The sequence below is a fragment of the Leptodactylus fuscus genome, chromosome 6 (genome assembly GCF_031893055.1).
Source record: "Leptodactylus fuscus isolate aLepFus1 chromosome 6, aLepFus1.hap2, whole genome shotgun sequence".
NCBI lineage: Eukaryota > Metazoa > Chordata > Amphibia > Anura > Leptodactylidae > Leptodactylus > Leptodactylus fuscus.
The window spans coordinates 117953109-117967096 of NC_134270.1; the positions used below are offsets into that span (position 1 = coordinate 117953109).

General features: G+C 42.9%; 1 protein-coding gene across 2 annotated transcripts; it reads left to right on the forward strand.

Moving 5' to 3' along the window:
* Window positions 1–771: 771 nt before the first annotated feature.
* On the forward strand, window positions 772–9667 carry CDK5R1 (cyclin dependent kinase 5 regulatory subunit 1). Of its 2 annotated transcripts, none has more exons than XM_075277148.1 (2): window positions 772–1310; window positions 8024–9667. In XM_075277148.1, the coding sequence occupies exon 2, from the start codon at window positions 8130–8132 to the stop codon at window positions 9009–9011; it is 882 nt and encodes a 293-aa protein (XP_075133249.1). In that variant the 5' UTR covers window positions 772–1310; window positions 8024–8129; the 3' UTR covers window positions 9012–9667. The 2 variants fall into 2 exon arrangements, with proteins under 2 accessions (XP_075133249.1, XP_075133250.1); XM_075277149.1 differs by lacking the exon at window positions 772–1310 and adding an exon at window positions 1548–1564.
* Window positions 9668–13988: the final 4321 nt, after the last annotated feature.

A 13988-nucleotide genomic window follows, 5' to 3' on the forward strand; every position in this document is an offset into this window, starting at 1 on the left:
TATGTTATCTGCTTTTATGTGTCAGTGACCACGGATAGCATATGGTCCAATTATATCCATCTGTAGGAATGAGCCGCAAATATGGAGCAGGTTCTATATCTGTCTATTTGTGTGGCTAACACTAGGTTCACACCTGCTCTTGGGTTTCCGTTCTTCGGGTCTGTTTACAAAGCAGATTTCATTGGGTTAAAACCAACCCGCATGTACTCGTTTGTGCCATTTCCGTCTGGTTTCCGCTCTTTTGGGCAAAGAAAAAAGTTGGACTTGCAGGATATTCCCTGAAATGTGTCTGTAAAAAACGAGCGGCGCACAGATGCCAATCTGTATGACATTTGTCTTGTTTTTATGGACTCATACACTACCTATACATGACGCCTAATTTTTCTTTTCACCTTCTAGCCATATAATACATGTGGGTGCTGGACTGGTAGATCACACTGGCTGGGAATGTTTTCAGCTAATCCACTTTCCCCTATAAGGTCCAGGGTGAGGGAAACAGATTTTTTATCCAATATCTATGGCCGCCTGCTTCGGCTACATAAGGAGACTCTTAGTAGTATCATAACTTATTGATGGTAAATGATAGTCTATCACATCACTGTATATATAATTTACTGCACTACTGTATATGTGCGGCTAGTATCGTCCTTGTATCTTAGCCCTAAGGACGAGGTTCTTCTTTCCCATATAACCCTGTGTATGGTCACGGGAGGGATGAATGAGACTAGAGCTTGCAATGGGCTGTGCTGGGAAGTGCAGCTGTTTCCTGGGAGGAGCAGAAGCCTGTGCTGAATCTGTCAGTCACTCACAGATGCTGGCTGTATACAGTCCTGGTGGCGAGAGCTCAGCCTGTATACAGTATCACTAGTCGTGCCATATAGCATGAAGTAACATGGACACTGGGCCTGTGTGGCAGGGCATGCACTGGGCACATATACAAGGAATCCATCACGTATGAAAGAGCCGACAGTGAAGGCAAAGCAGACTGTCAGGAGATCTGGGACACTAGACAGCCTGAGGTCTCAGCTGGGGCACATTACAAGCTACAGGGACTCTACAAAACTGCAGATTTAGGTTTTATAGGGTCAACAAGAAGCAGAACAAGCATTTCCTGGATGAAGCTGATCAGAACCAGCCTATTGCAATTACCATCAATCTCAGATGACATCCCAGCAGAACCTGTGAGGATGGAGGTCCAGAGCACATAAGAGGCGACTATCCTGCAAGATCTTGTCCATACACTATAAGATCTGAATCCAGATAACCCTGTGGACCCTGCGCCACCTTGGATAAACCCAGGGGCATTAGAGGTAAGTGTTCAGGGGCTGAGGGTTGAAGTGTTAGTAATTCATTGACATTCTGTGTCCAGAAAGCTCTTGTGACTCCCTGGGGTCTTTTACAGAAGTCCCCATCCCCCTCCTCATAATTAACTGTAACATGCCATAGAACCGCTGCAAGTGGGAGGGAGGAACAATGGAGATCCTATAATAATCAGGTTGCTCTCTTATTGCTGATGCTTCCCTTGCTGTGGTTATACGGTTGCTGAACAATGACTGTCAATAAGGTAAGGGCTCCGCGGTCTATGGCGGGGAGACCCCTCTCACAGATATATAGCTATAGATCTATAGGGTGGTCAGGTATTTACTATGTCCCAGAATAAGGTGTAGATGTATTGTTATCTATAGACAATGCTATAATGGAACTGGTTTATATGATCTCATATTTGTCAGTGTACTTATTATTTGGGAAGCAGACGACGGAGTGGACACAATGCTGAAATAACCTAAGCCGTATACTAGTACAGGGATTTTTCCATTGTAATCAATGGGAAATTCCTGACTAAATTGGAACCAATTGCTTTTCCTCCATAGATGCTCTGATCATGTTCTTATTTGCCATGTATGGCCTCCTTTGTTGTTAACCCCTCTGCGTACCACAACACGTGTCATGTGATTGCATGGGACTTGGCATGGTGTATCTGTATACAGAGTATTGAGCCGTGCATTGATGTAATCTCCTAATACACGTGCCGTTACTGTATACATAACCCATATTCTTTTACAGGTATTCATAGCTCAACACTAGATTTATTTATTTATTTTTTATATTCCACCTTCTCCTCCTCCATATCTGCTCAGCAGACTATTCCATCTTCTCCGTGTCACTGCGATCCTCCATTATCCATCACTGCCTCTCCCCCTCCATAATACTCTGCATTCTATAATGTGCGGCCAGTCCAGGGCTGTCATCGCAGCTGGTGTCCCCAATTCTTCATTTGCTGTACAGTATCTGACATCTACATGTCCTGTCATTCCACAACATAACACCAGCATTGTCTGCAATCCCTCATTGGCATCTGAAACCATCATGTCTGGCCAGTGTTTTTGGTAAAGCACTACGGAACGTGGTAGCCATGGCCTCCATGATGCCCTTTGTCTGTATTTTTTCACGTGTTTATATACAGCCAGTTAGATCTCATTCACACCAGTGTGTTTATGTAATTAAAAACCTCTCCAACCTTAAATTCATTGGGGCAGTTACATAAGCAATATGGCAGACAATACACACAATGAACACAGATGCACTGGTCCATATTTAGTGTCTGTATTTACAGGGTTGTACAAGATTAGGAAAGCACCACATCTGCCCATTGGTTGTGACTCGTATTGCAGTTCGGTTTCATTGAATAAAATAAGGCTGAGTGGCGATTCCATACACAACCTATGAACAGGCGTGACGTTTTTTTTTGTTTTCTAAAGGTAATCAGCTATGTCTTTCTAATCCTGGAAACCCCCTTTAACTGTCTAGTTCCTGGATCATATAGAGTCACACCTAACTGTTTAGTTACTGTCCGCTCCTTATATAATGGTGCTGGAGCCATAATATAGAGCAGCACAATTCTGGGAACTATTAGACCGGAGGAGCCGGTGTGTCTACTGTCTGCTTACATTAACCTACTTAGTGTTGTTCCTCTGGGCCTATGGGTATGATTCTGAACAGGACATATCTGTACGGGGTAGATCTTCTTCCCTTAGTCCAAAAACTTTGCTTTTTACAAAACTGCCCCTGATATGTGTATGGGAGGAGAATTAGATCCTAGTAAAACCCATTTGGTGCTGACTTTGGAGTCATTTACTAGAGTCATTTGGGTTAATTGTGAGTAAACCCATAATAGATCTTATATACTGTATGATGTGATCTGTCTAGCACCATCACCTCTGGGGACGAAGTCTAAGTATATTTCCTCCAGGGGCCTAGCTATAGGAGATGTAGCGGTAGAAGCTGCTACCAGGCCCTGCACCCTGAGGGGCCCCAAAGGTCCTTCTGCCGCATAAAATATGGTACTATTCTAAATGTCACAAAGTAGGTAAGGGGCCTCAATAAAGATTGTGTGCTGGGGCCCAGAAGCTTCAAGTTCTGCCTGTTCTCTGTGTCATTGGAGAATAAGGTCACACGAGTTGGTGCAAAGTGATGGATTTCAGTGCGAGAAGGATGGTGGGGGAGGGTGGGCCGTACACTCCATGGATACTGCCCTTCACACGACAGAGACGTTAGACTGGTTTGAAAAGCTAATATTGGCATAAATACACTGAAGTGGAGAAACACACAGGTGACTGTCTTCACCGTGACCACAACATCTGTTAACCTAACAGGTTTACCTTCTAACAATATAGAGTCAATAAGTTACAATATAAGCGAAAACCCTGATGTCATGGCCAAAGCTAAGTTACGTATGTCTTCAACCCTGTTGGTTTTTATGTTATCTGTGAAAGCCGGTCAAGAAAATGTAGGCATAGTGATAAAATCCTGACAGTAAGGGCTCATTCATACTACGTAAACACCAGCTGATTCTGAACGTGTTTTGCCTTCAGAATAATCTGGCGTTTACGTAGTGTGAATAAGCCCTAAGACTGTGGCTGAGATCAGTGTGCTATATTTATTTTTCCCGGATCGCAAACTGATCCATTCATTTCTATGGGCCTGTACACATGACCGTGAATTACTCTTACATGTGCGGCCTGACAGTCCAAGCCGAAAAATATAGAACAGGTCCTAGTTTGCGTGCCTGCTTCCATGGCTCCTATTTATTTAATGAAAGGGACCGTAGAAGCATGGCTGGTGTACGGGTGACATCTGCGTGACCCCCATGCGCCGCGCCTGTGCCTTTTAATTCGCGTCTAGCCACGGTCTTCTGCAACTGGCCTAATTCAGTGTAGTATGTATACACACACATCCTCTTGTCAGAAATAGTGCCACGTCTGTCTACAGGTTGTGTTTGGTATTGCAGCTCAAAAATATTTGGCCATTTTTATAATGCTTTTAAAGGGGCCCTATCAGCAAAATTAGCCCCACATATATAGGCTATTCAGGCATCGGTAATCTTATTTTGACCCCCCCCCCCCCCTTGTTTTAAAATAATACACTAAAAACAAATATGCAAATGATACTTAACCGTGCACTGTCCGACGTCATCTTGCTGTCACGCCTTCCTCTTTTTCCAGCGACGTCCTCCTGTCCTGGCTCTTCCATGCCTTGATCTTCTGTTCTTCTGGAATAAAGAGGTTCGCGAGCGTACTGCGCATGCACAGTACGCTCGCATAGTTCTAAGGGGAACTTAGAACGACTACAAAAATTGAACCAAACCTGCCGGAAGAACAGAAGATCAAGGTGGGGAAAAGCGAGGATAGGAGGGCGTCACTGGAAGAAGAAAGAAGAGGAAGGCGTGACAGCGCCCACCGTGCACGGTAAGTATCATTTGCATATTTGTTTCTAGGGTATTATTTTAAAAGGGGGGGGGGGGATTAAAATAAGATTAGCGGTGCCTGAATAGCCTTTTTAAAGTGTGGCTCAAACAGCATAATTTTGCTGATAGAGCCCCCTTTAACAAGTTGTAGATCTTGTACACAGGTTCATTTTTGCTCCATATTTTTGACGATTTCTGCTCCGCCATCACTGGGTGTCTTTGGCCAAGCCAGAAGCTGATGGAATTAATAGATAATTTATGACCAAACCATCATAAATATGAGATATTGCTGCATATGGAGACACTGGTGAGATTATTGTCGGCAACAGGGACAGCTGAATGCAGGCGACTCTATGCTCTTACCATGGGTAATGCACCACTAGATTATCCAGCCCTCATGCCGCTGCCACCCACAACAGCCCCCACCCCTGCTGCCTGTGACCTTTATTACTGCACCAAAGGAGAAAGGCCACATGTGACACCTGGCTCCACATTGTGGTTTCCAATCAACCACACTATTCTAAGTGGTGGTATGCTAACATTACTAATACTTTACTCTTACAATGCTCCTACATGCACTCATGACCGGGGTTAAAGGGGCTCTATCATTGGGAAAAGTCATTTTTAACTAAGTACATCCTTGCATAGCCTTTAGTAAGGCTATTCCACACCTACCTTTAGTATATAGATTTCCTCAGTGGTTTCTGAATAAGTCTGTTTTTATTCACATGCTAATTAGACTGGGTGCACGATGCATTGTGCACCCCCTTTGCTATTGTTTCCTATGATTGTATACAGCACAGGCCGCTGATGATGATGATGACACTTCTTCCTGTTTGCACATACGTAGCATATGAATAAAACTGACTTATTCAGAAACTACTGAGGCAATCTACATACTAAAGGTAGGTGTGGAATAGACTTTCTTAAAGGCTATGCAAGGATGTGATTAATTAAAAATGACTTTTCCCAGTGATAGAGCCCCTTTAAACCAGTCTTGGAGCAATGAACCAACTGTTCAAGATGTACATCCCCACCAACTTACAGTATCTCTGAATGAACTGGCCATATTTCTACTCTAGCACACAGGGAATCAAGACTGCAGTATAAATCACCAGGCTTAATAAATTCTCCCCATTCACTTAAAGAGGACCTTTCACCACTTTTGGGCACATGCAGTGTTATATACTGCCGGGAAGCTGACAGTGCGCTGAGTTCAGCGCACTGTCGGCTTTCCCGATCCGTGCCCTGTGTAAAGAGCTTACGGTGCCGGTACCGTAGTGCTCTATGGTCAGAAGGGCGTTTCTGACCATTAGCCAGGAACGTCCTTCTGCCTCGCGGCGCCTATCGCGCTGTGCTGTGGAGCCGGGAGGAACGCCCCCTCCCTCTGCTCACACAGCTCGTCCATAGACGAGTATTATCAGGAGAGGGAGGGGGCGTTCCTCCCCGCTCCACAGCACAGCGCGATTGGCGCCGCGAGGCAGAAGGACGTTCCTGGCTAATGGTCAAAAACGCCCTTCTGACTATAGAGCACTACGGTACCGGCACCGTAAGCTCTTTACACAGGGCACGGATCGGGAAAGCCGACAGTGCGCTGAACTCAGCGCACTGTCAGCTTCCCGGCAGTATATAACACTGCATGTGCCCAAAAGTGGTGAAAGGTCCTCGTTAAATGAAGCCCGATTACAATACCATATGTGACAGTGAGGTGGCACTGTTTCTAGATGAAAGCAAAAATTATAAGATATGAAATATCACTGAATTACCTCTCTACAGAATGTTGCAAAATAAACTAGGGGTCCTGCCCATGAGCTTCTACTGAAATAAAATTAGATCCTGGTGAGCAAACCAAATAATAAAGCAGATGCGAGGAGATCGCCAGCATTGATTTGGGCTGCTTCTCCGTTGACTGCGCAGAAGTTTTATATCTTGTTATAGCATTGCACATTGCATCATAGGTAAAGGGTTTATCTGAGCTAAATATATAGATAAGGATAGGTCATCAGAATCACATCAGCGGGGGTAAGACCCCTGACACCTCAATCAATCTGTCTTTTTTTTTTTTTAATGCAGATTGTGAGCCTCCTATAGGGCTTACAATGTACATTTTTCCCTATAAGTATGTCTTTGTAGAATGGGAGGAAATCCACACAAACACAGGGAGAACATACAAACTCCTTGCAGATGTTTTGTCCTTGGCAGGATTCGAACCCAGGACTCCAGTGCTGCAAGGCTGCAGTGCTAACCACTGAGCCACCGTGTTGCCCCACCTCCATCAATCAGTTGTTCTCAACAGCTCCGTTCTCTATGCAGTGGTCAGACAAGGTTACTGCACTTGAATTGGAACTAAACTGCAGCGTCTCTGTTCAGACTACACAGAAGGGAGCTGTCTACTTTCTGCTACATTCTCTGTATCGGCTCTTAAAAATAGCTTATAAGTGGGAGTCCTGGTTGACAGACCCCCACCATTCTGATACCCATGACCTGTCCTTTTAACCCTATGTTACTAGCAGGTGTGATTTTTGTCACCATTGGGTGTTAGGGTGCTATTATACATGCTGTATTTTCTACACCAATCAAAATGACTAACATTGATCAAAACTGTAAACCGAGTCGTTTCTAAAAGACGCATGCGTTATCGTGAGTAACAGTGCAGATATAATCTTACAGCCAAGTACAAGACACTTGCACATGCTAATCCCGATGACTTGTTACCTTAATTCCCTGCTATATCGGGAGCCGTACAGCCACATATTTCTATATTGTTAGGAGCAGGGTTTTCCCGGCTGGTGATAAGTATTATTTATGCAGCAGTGAATATGCATTTTCCATCCAACTTCTGGCAGCTATAAATATGAAGCTGTCAGCTGCGCCCAGATCAGATGCAGATAGATTAGAAACCTGCAGATGGGACAATGCAGACGACAGCAATTTCAGGCTGACTCATTGTTGTTTTCACTTGTAAGACCAGAGCAAGTTAAGAGTCATTGATTCACACATACAAAGGAATGCAGACGACTCGCAACACTGTTTCTATCTAGTTTTAGTCACTTATTGTTTTGTCTTCTATATGGTTTATACAGGGGCTTGACTTTTGATCGGCCGCCTCAGGCAGCAGAGAGGCTAGGTTCAATCTACTCACTGGAACGACATGCCCTGTACACCAGTTTTCTAGAATACAAGGCCTTGCACTTTTTGGTTTCTTTGCCTGTATTTTTTGGTTGGTCTGTTTTTGTTTTTTATATATATTTAATGTTGTGTTTTGTTTGTTTTTTGTAGGCATCTTAATTTCATGAAACCAGAGATGAAATGATATCTGAAGCTTTCTAAATATATACATTCGTATCATCCTTAACAAGGGAGGCACACTTGTCTGTGAACAATCATGGGGACTGTCCTGTCTGTGTCCCCAAGCTACCGCAAGGCTGGACTCTTTGAAGGGAGCTCCTCAAGTGTGGCCCATTATACTGCCGTCCAGAACAGCAAGAATGGAAAATCTCTGAAGAGACATTCCTTCATCTCTGTCTTGCCCTGGAAGAGACTTGTGGCTGTCTCATCCAAGAAGAGACAGCCAAAAAAGGGTCAAGCCAACGGTAGTTACCAGAATAATGTAACTCATCTCAACAGTGAGAATCTCAAGAAGTCTTTGTCTCCTTCTAATCTATCAAGCTTCACACAAGACTCTAAAGATTCCATTACTAAAGACTCAGTATCTTCTGGTAGCAAGTCTACTCAACAGCAGCAAGTGCACTCCTCTCCGAAAAGAGTGGTGGTGCAGGCATCAACCAGCGAGCTGCTTAGATGTTTAGGGGAGTTCCTTTGTCGAAGGTGTTACAAACTCAAGCATCTTTCCCCTACAGAGCCCGTCCTGTGGCTAAGAAGTGTTGACAGATCCCTTCTCCTTCAAGGGTGGCAGGATCAGGGCTTCATCACTCCGGCCAATGTGGTCTTTCTTTACATGCTCTGTCGAGACGTCATATCTTCTGAGCTGAGCAGTGAGCAAGAACTTCAGGCCTCTTTGTTAACTTGTGTCTATCTGTCATATTCCTACATGGGCAATGAGATCTCTTACCCCCTTAAGCCCTTCCTTGTGGAAAGCTCAAAGGAGGCTTTTTGGGACCGTTGCCTTTCTGTCATTGGACTAATGAGCCCAAAGATGCTGCGCATCAATGCTGACCCCCAGTATTTTACTCAGATCTTCGCTGACCTTAAAGCTGAAGGTGGACAAGAAGAGAAGAACCGACTGTTGATTGGCCTGGATCGGTGAACTACAAAGACTTGTGGAGGTGGAGAATGGACTATTGGGGTCATACTGGGAAGAGGCTACTTAGCTTAGTTTTGTATTTTGAAGGAAAGGTAGTGAAGGGCATTGCTAGGAGGACAATTGCACAGGGTTCAAATGTTTTTCTTTTCTTGAGGTCCCTATTAGAGAAGTCTGTTTTATATTGTGACTGATCTCAAGCAGGAATAGGTCTACACTTGTGAAGTTCTGCTCAATCAGTATTGCAATGCTCTGCTGGTCTCTGATGAGGACGAGGGAATATTAGCACTGTTGGTAGATTAGAGGTACAGCACGTCTTGTTTCTGTATTCCACTCCTCATGATCCACCAGACTTGCTTCAGATTACTTTACAACGTCTCCAAATAACACCTTAATGAACCTGATAGTGAAATCTTATTTGCCATGAAAACTTCAGACCGGTTGTTTTGCTTCTATAATGCCTTGCAGGATTAGCATGAACTCTACAACTATTTAGGTCACAGATGGAACTGTAAATGGTTGTACTCACAAGAATAAGACAGCTTAGCACTTTTCTCCCCCTCCCCAAAGCCTGCAGAGAGAAAGATATCTAGAAACCCTACACCTAGACCTGTACATGTATACATAAGCTGTTCTGTATAAATAAGGAGACAAGAAAAATGGGCCTAGTACTCTCTAAATAATTTAGATTGGATTTTGGACTTGTAGTTTTGATGAAGTAAAAAAAGTAACTGGCCATTGTGCCAAGACCATTTAACGAAGATCAACAACTAGGTGGTAGATAGGAGGCGGCAAGGCTTTTTTTTTTTTTTTTTTTGCATTGAATCCTACTGGAACTCCAGTTGTCTCCAACTTATAGCTTTCCAATGGCTGCAAAGTTACAACCCCCAGCATGCTCTAACAGCCACATGTAGTTTTGCATCTACTGGAAAGCCGTAGGTTTGATTTCACTGACCCCTATAAGGTAGACTTAGTAAAATCCATTTCTACTCAATCTTTTGGTTGAATTTGATCCACCTTGAGAAATGTGGGCATTGGTAATGCAGTAGACACCATGCGCTGCCACTATTGCCTTTTAATTTTTTAAAGGTGGTATTCTCATTCAGTTGAGCACACAAAATGGCCGTCTCTGCATGAGAAATAAGATGTTATATGGCCTAAGATGCTCTACTAGTTATTAGTCTAGGGTGGCTTGCTATAAACATAACGTAAACGCTAAAATCTTCTATATCCCTGAAATGTGAACCTAGGCTTGAGATGCTGAAATAGAATTTTATCACTGTGAAATGGCTCTGGTTTAGTGGTAGTGTGACTTTCCTGGGCCATGACTTCAAGTCCCATACTTACAAAAAGTAGTTGTTTCATTACGCACTATTATGTGGATACACTGCCTCTACTGTTCGCAGGTATGATCCTGCCTATCTTGTGTAATTACTTGAGTAAAGCCTAAACATGTAGCTTATTACTAGGAACCAGAGACCAGGACCAAACTAAGAAGATCAGCTTGGTGGGAACTGGAATAGACCACTATGACTTGGTTATACTTACCAAGTCTCTTAACTAGTCGTTTTTTTGAGGGTTTATTCAACCTAATGGTTGCTAGCAAATCCAAAAGATAGATTTAAGACTAAAGCTAGTACCATGCTGAGGAACAGCCAACCATATCTGCATGTTTATTGCAGGAGGTTCTCCATTAAAGAGGACCTTTTATCACCTCCCCCAGCTCCAGTTCTTGGCATCCATTAATAGGTGATGCTCCACTGATTCCAACACAGCTGGAATTTATTTTTCTCTAGACCCCACCATTCCTGAGCAATTAATGCAGTTAGTTTTGGTGCCTGATGTGCTATACTTGGGTTCTGTACAGTTCGGTCCGCAGTATTAGGCAGGAGCAAAAGGGGTGTGATTTAGTGCATCAATCAGAGGTGAACAATGTCTGAGCTGAGTATCACACCCCTTACCTGTTCCTGCTTGAAACAACCCTCCTGACAGTACAAAGCCTAAACAGCATATGAGACACCAAAACTAACAGCGTTTATTTCTCAGGAGCAGTGATGGCTAGAGAGAAAACTCCAACTGCGCCAGAATCAGCGACGCAGCACCTATTAAATAATGCAAAGAGCTGGACTTGTTGGAAGTGATTTGTAGGAAACAATTTCCAGAAGTCGTGTCTGGTATCACAGCTGAGCCTCTTTCAGTTGAATACCAGGCACCGAGACAAGAGGGCACTATTTGTCTTGTACCACTATTTATCGATGGTCATTTTCTGGATTGTTCTGTAAATTTCCCTAGATTCTGCATGATCTGGAAAACAATGCGCATTTGCAGCGGTAATGGGTATCACGTCTAGATGCTCTGATAGATGGAGCTATAATTCAGACATGTGCCATTAACTCCTTGTTCTCATTGATTTGCAGATAAGGAAACAGGGATGATTCCCACTTTGTTACAGTTCAGTGTTAGAGAAAAGTTGTGTTCATGTGTAAGTTCCTGTATTTTCTTTGCAGTTAGGATGCAGGTTCCTGATCCAGGTATATTCACTGAGGTCATACAGTTGCACTGTTTTCATATAGGACAAATGAAAGCTGTATTTGCCTGAGTATTGCAATAAGTAGTCAATGGTGGCCAACTCACATTGACACTTTTGAAGATAAGTATGTTTTAGGGAAGTACTGGATCCATGTATACAGCCCTTATTGGCAGTAATGGGATGACTGTGGATGTTGGTGCTGGGTCATATATGCAGCTTGGTCTGCCAGTTTCTGACATATGGACCCAGCAGAGGACATACCTATTAAACCTGGCAGTAGGGCAGGCCACTTTTTGTTTGGCTTTTTAACTTGTGGTTGGGGAACATACATGTCTAGAGATGGGGGAACCTACAGCAGTGCCACCTTGAAGTATACGTAAGCCCTTGACCTATACGTATAGAGTCTGTTCATGGGCCAACCCAAGCACTGTGTTTCTCAGGCACTGCATAATTTCCTCTGTTGCGTCCAAGTTGGCCCATTACGACAATGCTTTATCCCCATATTTGCGATAGTTTTTGAAGTGAAGCCAAATAAAAAAAAATAAATAATAATGTTCACGTAACCTATAACTGTTTGTTATTGTCAGTTTTCCTCCAGTTTTGAGATTTGGCATAGGCCCCCCATTATGTTATAGTACTGACTATTAGACATATTAAAACACACAAGTCCTGTCATGTATACAGTGAATGATGGCACTTTGCGGATGCAGTTTCTGACCATATATGATGTCACTTGCCTGGGACTCAAGGCATCCTCATTGCTTGAATGCTGTACCCTGTGTGGTTACATATCACTATATTTACTGCTGATAACTGGCTGTATCATGGTGACCTCTGATGGGTATATATGGTTTGCCGGCAGACTGTAAACTGGCATGTTACCTGGCATCTGCCTGTGTAATATAAGTATATGTATATAAATCTGTATTTGTGTGACTGAGTGCATGACAGCCAATCCTAGCCCACACATGTACGCAGGGTACGCATGTTTCTTGTATAGGAGTTTAGGCATGAACATGGCAGAGTACATGTGTGTGGCATCTCCCAGTTTACATGTAGCTGTGTATGAATGACACTAATGCAGGGCGTGGAGGTGACAACTTCTGGCTCTTGTCTTTTGTTTTTATTTATTTTTGTACAGTGAGGATGAAATAAAGACTCACAATCTATGTCATGTCTGATTATTTTTATGGGGCAGTGGGTGAAGCAGCCATAATTTTTCAGGGCAGACTGCAATACATGTAAATATATTACAGCTGCTGGGATCTTGGTCTTTCTCCATTCAGGTCTATGGGACTCATGAATATCCTCAAGCAAAACAAGGCAATATTTTTGGTTAATTTTCACCTAAGGATTTGATTTCTTTTATTCTTGGCGCTGTACATGTGCCGCTATATATAGCAAGAAAAAATATATCTTTATAGTTACAGAGCTTCAAGTTACCTGATAAGATTATGACTGACTGCAGCCACCACTAGAGGGAGTTTGAGAGCTTACTGCATACTCTGAAACACTGAGCTCACTAGTAAAACTAGTGGTGACTGCCTGCACAAAACCAAAATTGTTTTTAATCCAGTCATGATGTAATTGTACTTCAACTCTGTCAGAAAAGCAGATCCACCAGCAATAGAATATCTGGTGTTACAAGGTGGGCATTCACTTTAAAAGGTAAAACCTTAAAATTTGTCAAATCTCAATTAAAGGAAAGTTTTCATAAACTGCTACTCCCGATCCTGTTGAGCCACTTATGATCATGTCACCTGGTTCCCCTACTGCTCTTTGTATTTCTGTATTCTTCCACTGTGATGTATAAGGAATACAATTCATTGATCAGAGCACCTATATTACCCGGAAGAACCTACCAACTCAATAGGCATGTATATTTTATTAGAATAATCCTACAGAACCCAAAAGAAAATTGATATAATCTGGAGACTGTATCAGAAAAACCAAGCCAGGTGCCAATTGGTTGATAAATTGATGTCGCCTGTGTTAGCATATACTTAACCATAAGAAAACAAGCCTGGAGTCTTTTCTTAGAACTCAGTGCCGCTCCTCTGTTATTACTCTTGAGTATTCATGAATATATTGATAACTGGGTGTTATTCCTCTAGCGCAGGAATGGAACAACCCACAGATCTAAGAAACAATGCTCCAGAATTAGTACTGCTGTAAGTAGTTCCTAAAATAGATATGTCAGGAGAGGAGAACCTCGAGGACTGGTAAAGGTACAGCATTGTGCGAATATCATAACATGTTGTTTTTACACTATAGACCAAAAGGTTATTGTTCCACTTTATTGTTTCCTCCATCAAGTGAAAGATGCAGAAGACTCACCTGGCACCATTGCATTGAATTTCAGCACAAGGAAATAAGTTGTTGCATTCTGTTATTCTTCAAAAGATGCCTGAAAGGAATAGATCTGCGCACTACCAGAAGCGAAACTGAAAGAG

What these genes read in the sequence shown, in the direction of transcription:
- CDK5R1 (XM_075277148.1), top strand. Translation starts at nt 8,130, where the DNA reads ATGGGGACTGTCCTGTCTGTGTCCCCAAGCTACCGCAAGGCTGGACTC.